Source organism: Spodoptera frugiperda, chromosome 9 (genome assembly GCF_023101765.2).
Source record: "Spodoptera frugiperda isolate SF20-4 chromosome 9, AGI-APGP_CSIRO_Sfru_2.0, whole genome shotgun sequence".
In the NCBI taxonomy this organism is placed as follows: Eukaryota; Metazoa; Arthropoda; class Insecta; order Lepidoptera; family Noctuidae; genus Spodoptera; species Spodoptera frugiperda.
In genome coordinates this window covers 6,067,320-6,085,736 of record NC_064220.1, presented here as the reverse complement: position 1 = coordinate 6,085,736, position 18,417 = coordinate 6,067,320, and the positions used below count along the sequence as shown (strand labels likewise).

Here is an 18,417-nt window from a genome sequence, read left to right as displayed (position 1 = left end):
TTTTTATAAAAAATGTTAAACTAAATAAAGAGCGTTTCCGGCTTCTAAACCAACTAAATATTTACTCTTCAAGATTAAATAAAAATAACAGGAAGTATGAAACTGACACCAACAACCTACAGTTAGAACTAGACCATTTAACTGCAAAGTTGCACACCATGACCAACAAATATAGTGCATCTGAAAAACAAATGAGAGAATACATGTTGGCGATGGATGAGTTAGTGCGGTCACAATCACAGGAGAACCAATGTGAGAAATGTGATTCCAGCAATGTACTGCCTGCTTGTACTTTGCCACCATGTGATACCACCTTGTCTCATGGTGCCAGTTTATTACTTCCTAGCCAATGTAATAATAACTCTAGCTGTAATAACAATAATGTTGTGATCTTCAGTGATGAGATTGGTAAAAACTTAGGTTCCTTATTGACAAGTAAATACCCTGGACAATCAATAATAAATCACTGTATGCCCGGCTGTACTTTTGGTAATATTTTGGAGAGAATTATTAATTATAATTTTAATCATGATTCTACCCTCATAATTATTTGTGCAAATAGAGGTAGTTTGAATAAAAATAATTTTCTTAAATATCATAGTTCACTTGTAGCACTTAAACTAAAGCAAATAATTTTGTTTACATTACCTTACAGCAATAGCTTGCCGCAGGAAGAAAATAACCATAGATATAAATTAAATGTTGCAATGTGTAATTGCATAAATTATAATTTATGCAATTACACAAATGTACATATTATTGACACCAACAATTATGTTGGTAAACATGTATATTTGACGAAAGATAGGTACTATCTTTCCAGGTATTATTTAAGACAGATAGCTGTGTCGCTATCATATTTTATTAATATAACAGCTAAAAACTTGGCTAAACAGGTTGCTCCTATTGAGCAACATTCAAATATTGACATAGCTCAAAATAATTCTATTAGTATTGACATTCCCCATAATTTAAATTAAAAAATAAGACAAGAGAGTCCACCTCTTGCAAATATAACAGTAATGTTATCAATCTGGTTCACCAAAATATACAAGGTTTTTTGAGTAAGGAATTAGAAATAGAATTATTTTTAAATTGTAATAGTATTGATATTATGTGCATTACTGAGCATTGGTTGAAATCTCATCAACTAATGTTCAACTTTGGTAATCATCAGATTGGTAGCTCGTTCAGCAGGGAGAACGCTATACATGGTGGTTCACTAATTTTACTAAACAACAAACTTAAATTTAAAGAACGCAAGGATATAGTTAGTTACTCTGTTGAACGTACTGTTGAAATAGCCTGTGTGGAATTAGAGCGGTTTATTGTTTTAAGTGTGTATAGACCACCTACTGGTTTGTATGACTGTTTTGAAACAGTATTAGATGAAGTACTAAATAAACTCAGTAGTTCAAATAAATTCATCATTACTTGTGGCGATTTTAATGTAAATTTGTTAGAAAATTCTAGTTTAAGTACAAAAATTGTAAGTTTATTTGCCTCATTTAACCTCACGAACCTGTTTCTGGAGCCCACTAGGATAACTCCTACTAGTGCCACTTGCCTAGATAATATTTATACTGACATTGTACCAACTAATAAACAAATAATATCATTGCTTGATTCAGATCATTGTGGACAATTAATTTCAATAACAAATAAAGTAAATAAAGTGTCGAAACCACATATTATTGTTAACCCAAAGACTGAAAGACGCATTGAAACTTTCAAATCTAAACTCACTGACAAAATACCTTTATTATTAAGGAATAAAAATTCTAATAACTTGTGTGATGAATTTTTTAACATTTACCATACCGAGTTTAAGTCCACCTTCACACCTAAAACCATACCAGCTCATGGCAATGCGTCTTTCAATCAATGGGCAACTACTGGCATCTATAAGAGTAGGAAACGCCTATATGAACTTTATAACGAGAGAACATATATTAATACAACTGAATTTAGTGAATATGTAAAGAAATATTCTAAATTATTTAAAAAAGTTTGCTCAATTGCAAAATCGTTATACTTGAGCTCTAAAATAAAAAACAGTGACAATGTAATTAAAACGACCTGGAGTATTATTAACAGTGAAACAGGGAGGTCTAAAGAGAAGAGTAGTGAATTTAGTCTTATAATTGATAATAATGTAATTAAATCGGATGCAGAAGTCGCAGCTGCATTTGAAAACTTCTTTTCGGACGTTCCTGTATCCACTACTAAGTCTTTGAACTCATCTCCCACAGTTGCAGAATCTTTACTAAAAGAAAATGTTGCAGCTTGCAATTTAGGCTTCTCTTTCGAACACATAGATTATACAGATATTGTCAAAACGTTCCATACCTTGAACATGAAAAAGACTGCAGATCTGTGGGGTAATTCTGTGTACATTACCGGCTCTGTAATAGATATTGTAGCACCCGTATTAGCTCTAATCTTTAATAACTGTGTCGATCGTGGTGTGTTTCCTGTGTGCTAAGCACGAAAACTATCGAGAAAGTATTCGTATCGCAATCGAAAGAATTTTCTATGAGATTTGAACAGCGCCCCTACCGTGCGTAAAAGGAACTAAGTGTCGCAAGCACGAATGTTTTTGACAACTATCGTATAGTAATCGTATCGTATTGGTATCGAAACCTAGAACATTTTGACACAAATTGGAAGCACGAACGAGCTTTTGACGTACGGTAATGTAAATTTCGAAAGCTGGCTATCGAAACGAGTCGACACATTTGTCACTGAGAATTTGTCGGTGAGAAAGGTATCGAAATTTGTAATAATACAAAAATTATTATATTGTGAAGTCAGTGAGTGCTTGCAGTGATTTTTATAAAATGCCAAGACCGTCGTTGTACCAACAAAGTACCTACAACAAGTACTTACGATCGTTAACCACGATTGTACCAACAACAACGAATACGTTTAAGGGTTGTTGGGTAACCGGGAATTGGTAAGATTAGGAAGGGGGAAATTGGGCCTCCGATTACCTCACTCTTACAACAAAACAACGCAAGCGCTGTCTCACGTCGGTTATCTGTGAGGCCGTGGTATCACTCCGGTCGAGCCAGCCCATTCGTGCCGAAGGATGTAATAGGAAATAAGTAAACTACTACTAAAAAACATTTTGGTGGACAGAATAAATAGACTCCATAGTTATTTCAAGTGTTTTATTACTTTTTTGTACAAAATCCTCTTTTTATAGTTAATAAAATGTATATATACATATATAACTAACTATTTTATCCTAATCTTAATCCCAATACAAACATTGTTTAAGTATCCGCTGCTGCCTGACTGGCTCCTTCCATTTAGCCTGAATGTAACTGCTAGGGGTTTGCACCGGAGCAGTGAGTACCGGAGAATAACCGGTAAAAGTACTCGATTGAATAATATATAATTTATTTACTTATTATTATAAGACATTAATGAAAAACAAGATGAAGACACAAGATCATGTGCTTATGCCAATTTATAGACATGCACCACATTCACAGTATTGACACAGTTAGAATAATTATTATAAATACAATGCCATTAACAATATTTTGATAATATTTTAAAATAACATAAAAATTCAAATAAATATAAAATTAACAGTAAGTTATAAAAAATAATCAACTAATAAAAAATAATAACTTTTCTCATGCTCCTTAGAATAGCATTTTTGTCATTCTCTATACACATTTTAATCAAACTCTCTTTAGGTTTTTCACTGGTGGAGGATTCCAGCTATCTTCCTCGGATGGAGGATCGGTGGTATTGGTGGAGGCGCTGACGAAGGGTAGGCTTCGTGAGGAACAGTGAGTGGTGTGGTAGGAATACAGTAGGCCCACTGCTCCCAGAAATATTGGACTGGTCCCACAAATATTCCAATCTGTAAAAAGATAATACATTAAATATTACATTACAAACATTGTTTAAGTATCCGCTGCTGCCTGAATGGCTCCTTCCATTTAGCCTGAATGTAACTGCTAGGGGTTTGCACCGGAGCAGTGAGTACCGGAGAATAACCGGTAAAAGTACTCGATTGAAATCAATCGGTTGTTAACCGATTAAACTCCAGTGATTGTATTATATCTAACTGGAATATGTTTATGTAAAAAAATATTATTTTTCAATACTACTAAAATAATAGAAATATTTATTAACCATCAGTTTTTAATTTAATACATAATTAAGATAATTTATTTACTGATTTGCTTCTTTCGAATGATATTATTTATTTCGGTCATCAACTCAAAGCGCTCCTGGCCGTTTATGTGGTTCATTCACTTTCTACTAGCTTTCCAAAGAGTTCAAGGTTCGTTGAAATCCAATTATCTATTCTGTTTTGTTTTTCAATTAATAAAAACTTGATTTGAAATTAATGGTTTTCATCACCGGTTATCACCCTGAATGTGAGTGAATTTCGCCGGTACGTCAGATTTCGCTCCGGTGCAAACCACTAGTAACTGCCACCCCGGGGAGGGTTTAGACAAATCTCCGTTAAATTATTGTCCATCACATAAAAAAAGGGCTAATCAAAGAAACATTTAGAAATCTTTACTTACTTTTGCATAAATTCCACCATTAGCTCATATTGGAGTTGAATCATCCTCATTTTAAATGTAACATGTTAAAATTGTTATTGTTATTTTATCTTATTTACGTACATTTACATAAGATAAAATAACAAACAAACAACCGGCAAATGACAAATGTCGGCGGTGATGTCAAATACGACGTTCGGAAATCATAAAAAAAATTATAAATTTATGAAACTAAGTACTTTTTTTTTCATAGATAATGTCACGTTATATTTCTCTTAACTCGCTTTAAGAACTTTTTGCACATAATTAATATTTATTTAATAAATATTATTTCATAAAACGTGTAGACAAAGGTTGAAATATATATATAAATTTAATTTAGTTTTCAGACGATATCTTTATGCTCAATAAGTCATTCAAATCGTTCACTTGGCTGCTTCTCTAGTTTACATTAGCATGACGTCACTATCGAATTCGATGCGAGCTCTCGATAGTTGAAAGAATAGGCTTCGTGCTGCCACACTCCGTTAACGTCTCATGACGTATCGTCATCTCGATACGTTTACATTACGAATGCGATAGTTATTCGTGCTTGGCACTCTGATCTCATGAAGAATAGTAAAATAACTCCGTTATTTAAATCGGGTAGTACTTCTGACCCCACTAACTTTAGACCTATTTCAGTACTACCTACATTCAGTAAAATTTTTGAAAAAATTATTCTATATCAGTTGCAAAGATTCTTTAATAGAAATAAATTATTACATGGAAACCAGTTTGGTTTTACAAGGGGTCGTTCAACAACTGATGCCGGTGTTGAACTTCTTAATAACATTTATGATGCATGGGAGGACTCGGCCGACGCATTGGGTATTTTTTGTGACTTATCCAAGGCGTTCGATTGTGTCTCTCATGAAACACTGATCAGGAAGCTATCCCATTATGGAATACGGGGCAGCTCTCTGGATCTTCTTATTTCATACTTGAGTGATAGGATTCAGAGAGTCGACATTAACGGAAAAGTTTCCTCCGGGTCTATTGTTAGGATGGGTGTTCCGCAGGGGTCAATTCTCGGCCCGTTTCTCTTTCTTATTTATATTAATGATTTACCTTACCTTGTGAAGGATAACCATGGGATAGTACTGTTTGCTGATGATACATCTTTATTGTTTAAACTCTAACGTGGACACTTAGTCAGTGATCATGTAAATAGTGCTCTATCAAAAATAGTACGCTGGTTTAGTGCCAATAATTTATTACTTAATGAATCAAAAACTAAATGCATTAAATTCACAACACCAAATGTTAGACATGTGAAAACCAGCGTGCTAATCAAGGGCGAGGAGTTGGACCCTGTAGATTCAACTGTCTTTTTAGGTATAACTCTGGACGCTAAGCTACAGTGGGCTCCACACGTAGATAAGTTGTCGAAAAGACTCAGCTCTGCAGCATATGCCGTTAAAAAAATTAGAAATTTGACCGATGTAAATACAGCGCGATTAGTATACTTTAGTTATTTTCATAGTATCATGTCATATGGTATCCTCCTGTGGGGAAATGCTGCTGACATTCAGTCTGTCTTTGTGCTGCAGAAAAGAGCCATTCGATCAATTTATAATCTTAGTCCGAGGCACTCTCTTAGGGAATTATTTAAAGAAATTAATATATTGACTGTTCCTTCTCAATACATTTATGAAAATGTAGTGTATGCTCACAAAAACATTAATTTATTCAAAAAGTATTGTGATATACATAATATAAACACTAGAAATAAAAACAAATATATTGTTCCCACTACTAGACTTAAGAAAATAAGTGGTTCGTTCAGATGTCAATGCATACGCTTTTACAATAAAATTCCCAGCGATATTCAAAGTTTGAGCCTGAATAAATTTAAAAATGTTATTAAAGAAAAACTGTATAGTAAAGCTTTTTATAAAATTAAAGACTACTTAGATGATAGTCAGGCTTGGGAGTGAGCCGCTATAATGTCCACACAGGTCATGTTGACATGTTTGTAACACAAGTTACATTTTTATACAATTTGACATGATATACATTAATATCATTCGATATTTTTTTGTTTTCACATATTATTTTTGAAATTGTTAGTTTGAGGACCGTGCGAGAGTTTGCCTAGTCATTTCACTTTTAGTTAATTATATTCTGACAGTGTGAGTATTTGCGTGGCCTACCCAAATGTTCTTTTGGTAGGTATTGTTCGTCGGATCATTCAGCAACAGCCGTCAGCTGAGCTCATTGTAAACTGACACATGCGTGCTGCCATCTGAACAGGTCCGCTCAAACTGCTGTGGTTCTTTCCTCAAAAGACCACTACAGAATAAACTTGCACGGTTCTCCGACATCTTTAATTGATTTTGTCTGGACTTTAAAAGAGACTATGACCTCTGAGTTTGTTTCGGCATTTCTTCTCAGAGTAGTCGGATAGGAAATGCCGGCCTCATCTAGCTATTTGAAATATTGACGTGTAAAAGTGTTATTTTATAATCTATTTACAGAAATAAATATCATTTATCATCATCATTTATCATTTATCATTTATCATTTAACAAAAAATTTCTCGTACACGTGACAACCAGACCAGAATCAACATTTTGTCGACCGTAGACCACACAAGGAGTTGCTTCGTGCGGAACCCACTACCCGTGCAGTCATCATGTTATCAAAGTCAAAATGTAGTGGGTGTGTTGCTAAAAGAGTTATTTGTTGCTTATCTCTCGGGATAAAAACGATGGTTGTCGGTTGCCTAACATAACATGACAAGCATTTGGCGGTTAGAGATATAACTTGCAATGAAACGTCATTCGGGGTTTTTTTCGTTATCACGTATAGTATATTTATGCATTGTGTATTTTTTTAACCAATGACGTAAATAGCATACTGACAGCTGGCAAAAAGGAAACGATCAGACGCAAAAAATCAAAAAGCGTCTTTTATATGTATAATACACTTCTAAATCTTAATGACTGCCTCGTTGGCTGAGTGGTTGCAAGTGCGACTGCCGGGCAAGGGGTCTCGGGTTCGATACCCGGGTCGGGCGAAGGGCTTTACTGGGCTTTTTTCGGTTTTTCGAAAATTTCTCAGTGGTAGCACGGAGTCTGGAAATATGCCCGGTATATGGCAATAGGCTCACCACCTATTACATGGGACTTACTACATACATTTGTGAAAAGTGGGTGTACACAGGGGCATTACGTGCCATAATGTGCACCTCTGCCTACCCCTTCGGAGATTAAAGGCGTGACGATATGTATGTATGTATGTACTTCTAAATCTTCATAAAAAAAATTATAATAAGGCTGGTTTGCTTTGATAAAAACGTTAGATTTTTTTCTGATTCGTTTTTACTATTTAAATAAAATGTATTTCGGTATATTACATTTTGATTACTTTCACGTTTATTTTGATAAAGATAATCGAATATTTAGACTAATTTTAATTTGATTACACAATAGTCTAACTAGTTATCATAGTAAAAGTTAGATTTCTTTTCCAAAGTACCCATATACTAGGTTGAATAACTTAAGATTTACGTTTAATATCAATAATGATGTAACAACTTATAGTACCAAAATGTAGATATTAAATAGAACACAATTTCTTGGCCACAAGATGGACCTACACATCGCACATATGTTTATTGTAACTAACCCTCAATTCAAGGGAGGTTTATAAGGAGATTAGTACAAATAGGCTTTACTAATATTTGTACTGATCGGGAATCGATCTCGCAACCAAGCTAATAGAACAGTCTCTTGGGTCGGAATACTGTCAATTAGTTAAGTTTAGTAACCGCTAGCCAGCATCTGGCTAACCGCAGTTAAACTCAAGGGACCCGTTAAGCTGTGACGTCACTGCTACAGTTACTACGAAGTCGTAGCAATCTTCGTAGCGGGCTACGAGGCGTAGCAATAGGAGTGTAGCTTAAGAATTGAACTTTAAAGGTTTTTAAACTCTATTACGAAGTTATATGGTAAATAAATAATTTATTGATAGATTATCATTTTTTATATACATATATTATGTTATAGTACGAGTATATAGTAGTAGATATAGTTTTAGTGTTAAGTGAATATGTTAAGTGCCATACAGTATTGTTAGAGTTATTATTATTAGTTAGTTCTTGTGTAAGTGTAAATATTTTATAAAAGGCCTCACTAACGCATTAGGTTATATAATTTACCTGTAATGTTAGTTGTAAGAGTTGAAATAAATAAATAAATATGAAAAACCTTACAGAGAATCGAAGTCGGACATGGACGTGCAGTTGGGTCTAACTATATGAGTAACGCTTATTAGAAAATACAATTCAATATTCGTCTACGGTCGTAGAAGGAAGTGGAACGCGTGAGGAGACGGTCCTTCTCACGCACCGGATGCTGTAGGAGACACTCCAGGCATAGGGGATCGCCTATCTCTGCCGATGGCCGACAGGGTTGCGGACGACTTTTTTATGGAACACGCCGATAATCGAGCAGACGTATCACCTGATGGTAAGCAATCGCGGCCGCCCATGGACACTTAAAACACCAGAGGCGTTACAAGTGCGTTGCCGGTCTTTTGGGAGTTAGGAATTTAAGGGTTGTTGAGGAATCGGGGATTGGGAAGGAGGGAATTGGGCCTCCGGTAACCTCACTCACACAACGAAACACAACGCAAGCGTTATTTCACGTCGGTTTTCGGTGAGGCCGTGGTATCATTCCGGTCGAGCCGGTCCATTCGTGTCGGAGCATGGCTCTCCCACACTTCCCACACTCCCACGACTTTGCGCAGCTTACTGGGGCTCCTGCTAGAAGTAGAAGTAGAAACGAGGTAGATAGTCAGTAAGAGTCTAACCCTCTCCCGTCTCATCCAACTGGAAGAAGCCATTGGATGATTTCCTGTCTCAAAAAAAAACATATATGAACATAAAGGCTCACTACCTTTTATGATTATTTAGGTAACAATAAAACGGGTGATAAACTGAATAGGTAGTCGTTGGGGTAACTCAGGGATGGTATAGTTCATGTTAAGTGCACCTGCACTTAAGTTACACTCGTAAATAAGCAGTGTTTAGTAAACATTATAGCTTGATGCTAGCCTGAGGGGGACTGTGGTTAAAATGTAGGTGTATCAATGAAACGTAGGTGTATCGATAAATGATGACGATATCGTGGTGGGCCGGAGGTTTAAGATGCCCGCTTCTCATTGATGAGGATGCTGGTTCGAAATCTACCGACGGCAAGTACCGTACCGGTGTGACGTTTTCCGAGTTATAAGTACTTTCTAAGATTATTTAGACACCACTAACAAACGGTGAAGGAAAACATTGTGAGAAAACCTGGGCTTAAGTATAATTTCTAATTATAATTTTGTAATCGCCAACCCACATAGAGCAAGGGTGGTTATTAATGCTCAAATCTTCTCGTGGCCTTTGGTCAGCAGTGGCCTCTTATGGGCTGTTGATGTGATGTATCAATGAAAAATATAGTGAATTAAAAATTGTTTTTATTGAGACCTTTTTTCACACACATACAAATATAACCTCACGCCTGTCTCTCATGGGGGTAAGCAGAGACAATGGAACTTTTTTACAATGCCTTGGGTGACGCGAGAGGGAGTGTCAGACTCTTACTGACTAAAAACCACTCCGTTCCTATTCTAGCTCTTCGAACCGGAGCCCCGTTAACCAGCTAGGTTGTCCGCAGCTCCGGATAGTAATTTACCCTACCAGGGAACAAAACGAATAACACTAAACTAACTAAAACCGTACAAAGAATAAGTCACAAAACTCAGATTTACGAAGTTTCAGTATTGAAAAGTTAAAATTTTCCACTATTAAGTTACGAGTATATGAGAAAACTTCAATTTATTGGGTGATGCTGTTAGCAGTTGCAAGCATGGCTATTATAAGAGCTTTTCAAGCTTAAAGTGTTTACGGAAAGCGCTTTTCAATGTTTTATTTTTATATAGTTATATTACACTACAAATTATACGAGTATGAGCAAACACCGTGTCTATTATCGAGACACTGGAGCTTGATGCTCAATAAAACGCACTGATTTACGTATAACAATACTAAATTTAATCACGGTACGTTCTATTTACAAAAATATGTATAAACTATGTAGAAAACTAAAAATGTCTAAAAAAGGGTGTCGAATGCTCGTAATCGCTGTGAGAAGTCGGATTCTATATAATATTAAAAATGTAAGGTAGGTCGTTCCTCGCAGAAAAAACACTTCACCCGCAATAACATAAAATCATGGATTTCGCTAGAACTCATGATGCGGACATAAATTCATCAGGCGCTAACATCTTCCCCGCCGTTAAAAGTCTCCGGACTTTTAACTCTCTATTAGGTGCTCAGTCGCTGGCAGGGGGCAGAGTCGCCTGAAGGGCCTTCGGTAGCATCCTTGTGTGGTTTGGACATCCGCTACACGACATACTCCATCAGGACCAGGAAAGAGCTTGCTGATTCGGCCCATACGCCAACATAATGGGGGAAGGTTCTCCTCCTGTAGCAGTACTACGTCGCCGACCTTCAGTGGAGTGTCGCTGGTGCGCCATTTTGACCTCTGCTGTAGCTCAGCCAAGTACTCGTTCTGCCACCTCCTCCAAAAATGCTGCCGGATTTGCTCCAGTCGCTGGTAGCGTTTCAATTGGTTGGAGCTGCAGTGTTCCAGGCTCGGTGAAGGCAGCGCAGTCAACGGCCGTCCAAGCAGGAAGTGCCCTGGGGTGAGGAAAAGGAGGTCATTTGGAGACGAGGACATAAGATAAAAAGGGCGGCTATTCAATATGGCTTCCACTTGTGCGAATAACGTGGATATTTCCTCAAAAGTTAAGTGTGTGTTGCCCATCACACGCCTTATATGAAATTTAGCCGATTTAACTCCGGCCTCCCAGATACCACCAAAGTGGGGAGCGTAAGCAGGTGTAAATATAAATTTAATTTCCTCTTCGTTCATTAACTCAGTAATAACCTTGCGATTACATTTTAAAAAGTTACTAATTTCTTTGGCAGTAGCTACAAAATTGCGGCCGTTGTCACTAAAAATTTCAATAGGTTTGCCCCGTCGAGATATAAATCTACGCAAAGTAAGAATGAAAGCATCCTTGGAAAGATCACTGACCGCTTCCAAGTGTACACATTTGTATCTCAGGCAAACAAAAATGCATAAGTAGCATTTTGTGACCTTAGCTCCACGTCCCTTTCTGCTTGTAACATAAAAGGGTCCAGCAAAATCTACACCAACACTACGAAACGGGAAATCTACCGTAACGCGCTGTGATGGCAAGTTCCCCATCATGGGTGATAAAGACTTGCCCTGAATCCTTCTACAAGTGATGCAGTTGTGCACCGTACTCCTAGCGAGGTGTCGACCATTAATAGGCCAAACGTATTGCCTGACGCTAGCTAGTAGAAGCTGTGGGCCAGCGTGCAATTTGTGTATGTGTTCCCGCTCAAAGATTAATTTTGTAAGGTGATGAGAGGAATGTAGTAAAATGGGATGTTTACTAGCAAATGGGAGAGTCGAGGCATCTAGTCGACCACCAACGCGAATCAACCCATCTGTGTCCATGAAAGGTGTAAGTGATAAAATGGGTGATTTTGAGCTAATGACCTTATTTTTGTGCAATAAATCATACTCTATAGGAAAAGATTCCTGTTGAGCCTTACGACACAACAGGTGAAATGAGTTTTGTAACTCTTGCAAATCTAGGGAATCAAAACGCCTAGCCTTAGGGTTACGTAGGTTATAAAAATACCTTAATGCATACGCATAATCGCGTTTTAAGTTATGTAATTTACTATATTTTAGAAACGGAATTATTGATGGGTTGTCCAACTTGGTTACCATTACGGTTTTTATTTCCGGAATTTCTGACTCGTCATGGAGTTTGTTAGGTAACGTAGGCCAAAAAAGTTCATCTTGAAGTAAAAATTCAGGCCCGGACCACCAAAGACTACGATCCTTGAGCTCTTCGGGATAAACGCCGCGTGATACAAGATCAGCAGGATTCTCAGACGTAGGAACATAACGCCAACTAGACACGTCTGATGATTCTAGGATCTCTGCTGTTCTATTTGCTACGAAAGTCTTTAAACTCCTGAAACTTGTATGCAGCCATGCGAGGACTACGGTGGAGTCACACCAAAACAGTTTACGTGCAATTGGAAACCTCAAAGAATCTACGACGGCCTTGCAGAGTCGAACAGCTAGCAGAGCAGCACACAGTTCTAACCGAGGTATCGTACAAGGCTTGATCGGTGCCACCTTCGATTTGGAACACAAGAGGTTAACATGCACAGTACCTGCCTCATCGATAGACCTCACGTAGATACAAGCGCCGTAGGCTCTTTGGGAGGCATCACTGAATATGTGTAGCTCTGTAACTACTGGTGAGTCACATAGAACCCGTCTGGGCACTGTAAACAACGCAAGACAAGATAAATTTTGAGCAAACTTACGCCAAGCTTCTTCTATTTCTACGGAAACAGGTTCGTCCCAGCCCACCTTCTCGAGCCAAAGCTGCTGCATTATTAATTTTGGAATGATAATACAGGGGCTCACAAAACCAAGTGGGTCAAAGATTTTAAAGGAAGTGGATAAAATATAACGTTTGGTAAAGGCAACGCCAATAGGAGGAATTTCGAATGAATAATGAAGCTGATCCGTATTAGAATTCCATCCTAAACCGAGAGCATTAGAAGACTCACTAATGATAAGCGTGTCTGAAGAGCCCTTTGAGCAAGCTTCAAGAACACAAGAAGAGTTCGATTTATACTTTCGAAGGTTAAAACAACCAGCCTTAAGGGCTTGCGATACAGATTTCTGAATATGTTTTAATTCCTCCTCGGAGTTACAGCCAGTAATTAAATCGTCGACATATAGATCATGTTGTATAATAGTCTTAATGAATGGATCACTACATTCCTCGCCTAACTGCCACAGACACCTCGTACTTAAATAACTTGCGCTTGTGAACCCATAAGTCACAGTATTCAGTCGCAAGGTTCTGAGGGGCTTACTCTCTTCTTCTCTCCATAAGATAAACTGAAGATTTCGATCCGTCTCGTCCAATAATATTTGCCTAAAAAGTTTCTCTACATCTGCTGCTAAAATATACTTATAGAAACGAGCACGAATTAGTATGGAGAAAATAGAGTCTTGAATCTGAGGCCCAGTCATTTGAATATCGTTGACAGAAAAGCCAGAGGACGTGCGAGCCGATGCATCAAACACGACGCGTATCTTGGTTGATTCACTGTTTTCCTTAAAAACTGGATGATGAGGCAAAAAATTACATTGATTAAAATTAAAATTGTTTATTGTAATTTCAGAGAGATGTCCTAACTCTTCGTATTCTCTAAGAAATTGAACATATTGTGACTTAACGTCTGGCTGTTTCCTAAATCTACGTTCTAAATTGTAGAACCTCTTCTTGGCCATAGTGTAGGAGTCACCGAGACAATCCGGTGAGTCTATTAAGGGTAACTTGACAGAGAATCTGCCGTTTTCTAAACGAGAGGTGTGCTGCAAAAAATGGGATTCACATACCTGCTCGCTTTCACTTAAATATGGCCTTGACGGGATTTCCTCAAGTTCCCAAAATTTATTCAAATCGGCTTCTAAATCTACCCGACTAGAAAGATGAGTAAGTGTATGATTACATTTAATATTGTTGCTGGGTTGATTAGGTTGTAGGGGACCACCAATTAGCCAGCCTAACTTAGAACTGTGTAACTTAGGATGATTAGGTCCTAATGACATCTGCTCACAACCTATAATATCCCAAAATAAATCTGAGCCTATGAGAATGTCTATGAAACAAGGTTGATAGAATTTGGGATCAGCTAAAATGACATTCTTAGGTATATTAAAGGAGCGTATATCAATTACCGAATTGGGAATAGACGCTGTTAGTTCCTTCATAACAAAATAATTAGAAATAATGCTTAGAGATGAGTTCAGAGATTTTAATTGGGCAACGCAATATTCAGTTATTGTACCTGCATCATTGTTGCCAAAACCTATGACCTTTGTAGCGTTGATAGAACAGTCCTCTAACGATAGCCTTTGTTTCAGGCCTACACTTATGAAAGATGACTGACTGCCGCAATCAAGTAGGGCACGCACTGTTTCGGATTCACCAGTCTTTGGGTTGACAATTTGAACCAATGCAGTGCAAAGAAGGGCGCATTTGCTAGCTTGATTACTGCAGTTCATTAATGTTTCAGAATGATTATTGGTACTAGTACTAGGTGCATTATCTGTAGGAAGATGCAGTAAAGAATTGTGTCTCTTGTTACACTCGCGACTACGACCCAAGCGACACCTAAATGCAGGATGACCCGACCTTAAACAGTTAAGGCATAATTTTAATTTAGTTGCTTCGCTAATACGGTCACTTATGCTCTTTGCCTTGAACACCGGACAGTCAAATATTTTATGATCAGCATGACAGCATGGACAAGGATGTGACGAGGATTGATTTAGCGATGGTACACTACTACTTACATAAGCGTAAGCCTTATTATGACGTTTGTGGTCGGACCTGTTCAAACGGCTTTCTGGGCGGAGTTTATCGTGATTAGGTTTCGCATTATCTAATTTGCTGCGTTGTAAAGACTCAAGTACATTCGCACGGTCATTTAAAAATTTATAAAAAACCTTAAGTGTAGGTGTATCTGTCGACAACGCGTTACGGTATTCCTCCCATTTTGTAAAAGTATTCTGATCTACCTTAGAAGCAACTAGATGAATAATTAGGACATCCCAGTGTTCCGTGGCTTGTCCTAAATTGGAAAGAGCCCGCAAGTTTTTAGTCACGTGGTCGACCAAGAAACGCAATGATCTTTCTGATTCCTTATTTATAGAATTAATGTTAAACAACTCATTGAGATGATGAGTGATCAATAAGCGTTTATTATCGTAACGTTCCAACAATAGGTTCCAAGCTTCCCGATAATTATTATCAGATACTTCAAGATTTGATATGGTTCTTGCGGCTTCACCTTCTAAATAAGAAATCAAATAGTGAAATTTATTCACTGAACTTATTCTACTATTTTCATGAACTAAAGATCGGAAAGTGTCACGAAATTCCATCCATTTCAAATAAGATCCATCGAATTTGGATACCTGTATCAAAGGAAGCTTGAAGCCTAGTTCGTTGTGCTCGATAGCGCAATGAGTTATGTTGTGGGTGCTACTAGAATCATGGACGCCTTCATCCCTACTATGCATCTGTAACAACTCTTGAGCCATTACAATATTACTTATAAATTCCCCTTCAATATTTTCTCGTTCCTGAAGCTCATCCTTTAAACCGCTTGAATTCAAAATTTCAATTTGGCTCTGCAGTTCATCGAATTTTAAAGATAAGTTTTCGAATTTACTAAGTTTAAGTGTAAGTTCCGCCCTATGAGTTGTAGTAAATGTGTCAAACCGCGATATTTTCTCTAAATAATTTCTAAACTTTGTTACTTGACCTTTAACGGAACTGCGTCTAGTATTCAATTCCGCTAAGTTTTTAGTATCATCGCCTAAACCCATTATTTTGTTTTATATAAACAAAGGTCAAAGTAACAAAAGGTTAAAATTAATGAACGAAGAATCCGCGAATTAAAACAACAAAATTAATGAAAAATAAGCTCACGCCCCTGCTTGGTGGTCTCTGCCGCACGGGAGGCCGAAGGCGCAGGCACCGGTCCGCTGGTAGCCAGCCGCAGCCGGCGCACGCGCTGCGCAGGGCGACGGCGCCAACGACGTACGGGAGCCTCGGGCAAGCCTGAAATATTCGGCGGAATAATCACTAAAACGAATTAAATAGGCGCGGCAGCCTTTGGAATTTAATTCTTAGGAGAAAATAATCTAATTATAATAATTTTTAAGTATGTGAGGTATGTTGAGAAAATTGAAACAAAGAAACTACACTTGAAATCTAAAAATATCTACGAAATCAAAATAAATGTTGACGAAACCAAGTTAAGTTAGGAGTAAACAATATATAATTGTTTGGAAAAAGTCAATATTATTAACTAGTTATGAAATTGTAACGATAACGAAAAATATGACGCAATGCAATACGTGAACTTTGAACCTATGAACTTGCACGCGTGGAAACCGTTATGAAGGCGAAATGAAAAGGTTGTGTATTTATAGGGAGATATAGGAATTAAGGATGGGCACTTAGCTGCAGAGAAGGCCTGCTGCGCTGCGGCGTGACGCTGCACTTCGTCAATAGCCGGCGGTGCTAAGTACTCCTTGTGATCTTGCAATGGACTTCTCCAGCAACAATGTAGTATGAGCGTAGCTTCCGAAGACTGGATACGGCGCGGTGCTGACCGGCTGATGGCTGCGGCGCTGTGCTGACCGATACTCCTACGTGGCCTTGGTACTTCGGAAATGTTCTCACGAGACCGATCACGTCGGGGTCACCAAATTATGTCTATTATCGAGACACTGGAGCTTGGTGCTCAATAAAACGCACTGATTTATGTATAACAATACTAAATTTAATCGCGGTACGTTCTATTTACAAAAATATGTATAAACTATGTAGAAAACTAAAAATGTCTTAAAAAGGGTGTCGAATGCTCGTAAGCGCTGTGAGAAGTCGGATTCTATATAATATTAAAAATGTAAGGTAGGTCGTTCCTCGTAGAAAAAACATTTCACCCGCAATAACATAAAATCATGGATTTCGCTAGAACTCATGATGCGGACATAAATTCATCAGGCGCTAACACACCGCGTACTTTGTTTTGCATTCGAAGTTTCAATTCATATATAGTTGTCTTACAAACATATTATTCTTTTTTCTTAGATAAGAACCTTCTCTTAAAGTGTGTGATACCACGGCCTCACAGAAAATTTGACTGTATGGCTGGCGCGGCACAAGGTGTAGCGGGATCGATTCCCGCAAGGAGCACCTCTTTGTGTGATCCACAAATTGTTGTTTCGGGACTGTACTTATAAAAAATAACACTTCTCAAGCCCAATTTTTGTGAACTCTTGATGTACTTAAATAAAAAGTACTTCATTCACAAACAAAAATCTTTCAACCACCACGAACACAACACGGCAGTTATACTTTCCATAATAATCTATTATAACTTATATAAAAAAAGTATATAAGCCGTATTTATAATCCCGTATTTCCAAGCGGGCTTCGTCAATATTGTGTTTCTACTAGATCGAACGTGCACGGGAAGAGAGCTAAACAAGCAACGCCGGATGGTAAACATTAGCTTATGATGCCCGCGCTAATATAGGCAAAAAGATTTTTGTTCATTCATTCATCATTAATAACTTTTTTTATCGCGACACACGACAAAATGTGTCTCACGAAAGTTATAATATAAACATATAAAACTGTTTTTTTAAAAAGGAACCGCCTTCAATTTTCTTTACCGCCTTTATTTTTTTTTTTAAGTCAGCTTATATTTTTTAACCCTTCTCCTTAGTCTGAAAAATACTAGAATGATTCCACATTAAAATCGATTCAGCCAAACGCAAGATAATCTTGCACAAACATACATAAAGGTCAAACTGAGAAACTTCCTTTTTTTGAAGTCGGTTAAAAATTACTATAATCAGTAAGAGTAAACTACTGGACTATGGGTTTTCTCTACAAAAGAGGGGCTCGTAATAATCTCCCCTTTTGGCTTTTTTTAAGGGGGAAAATCATCCAGTGAATTCTCCGGCCTTGGGCGAGGAGAGAGGGAGCGTCAATATGTTACTGACTAAATACCACCCTGTTCCTGCTTTTTGAACCAGAGTTCCGGCAAACCCGCTATTCCGCACTCGTGCATTAAAAAAGTAAGAGAATAACTAATGCCATGCTTCGGCACGAATGGGCCGGCTCGATCGGA

General features: G+C 37.6%; 1 protein-coding gene across 1 annotated transcript; it reads right to left on the bottom strand.

The window, feature by feature from the left end:
• Positions 1-10,555: 10,555 nt before the first annotated feature.
• On the bottom strand, positions 10,556-17,268 carry LOC118281518 (uncharacterized). Its single transcript, XM_050695864.1, has one exon. The coding sequence runs from the start codon at positions 16,094-16,096 to the stop codon at positions 10,883-10,885; it is 5,214 nt and encodes a 1,737-aa protein (XP_050551821.1). The 5' UTR covers positions 16,097-17,268; the 3' UTR covers positions 10,556-10,882.
• Positions 17,269-18,417: the final 1,149 nt, after the last annotated feature.

Coding starts and splice junctions, on each gene's coding strand:
- LOC118281518 (XM_050695864.1), bottom strand. CDS start 16,096: ATGGGTTTAGGCGATGATACTAAAAACTTAGCGGAATTGAATACTAGA.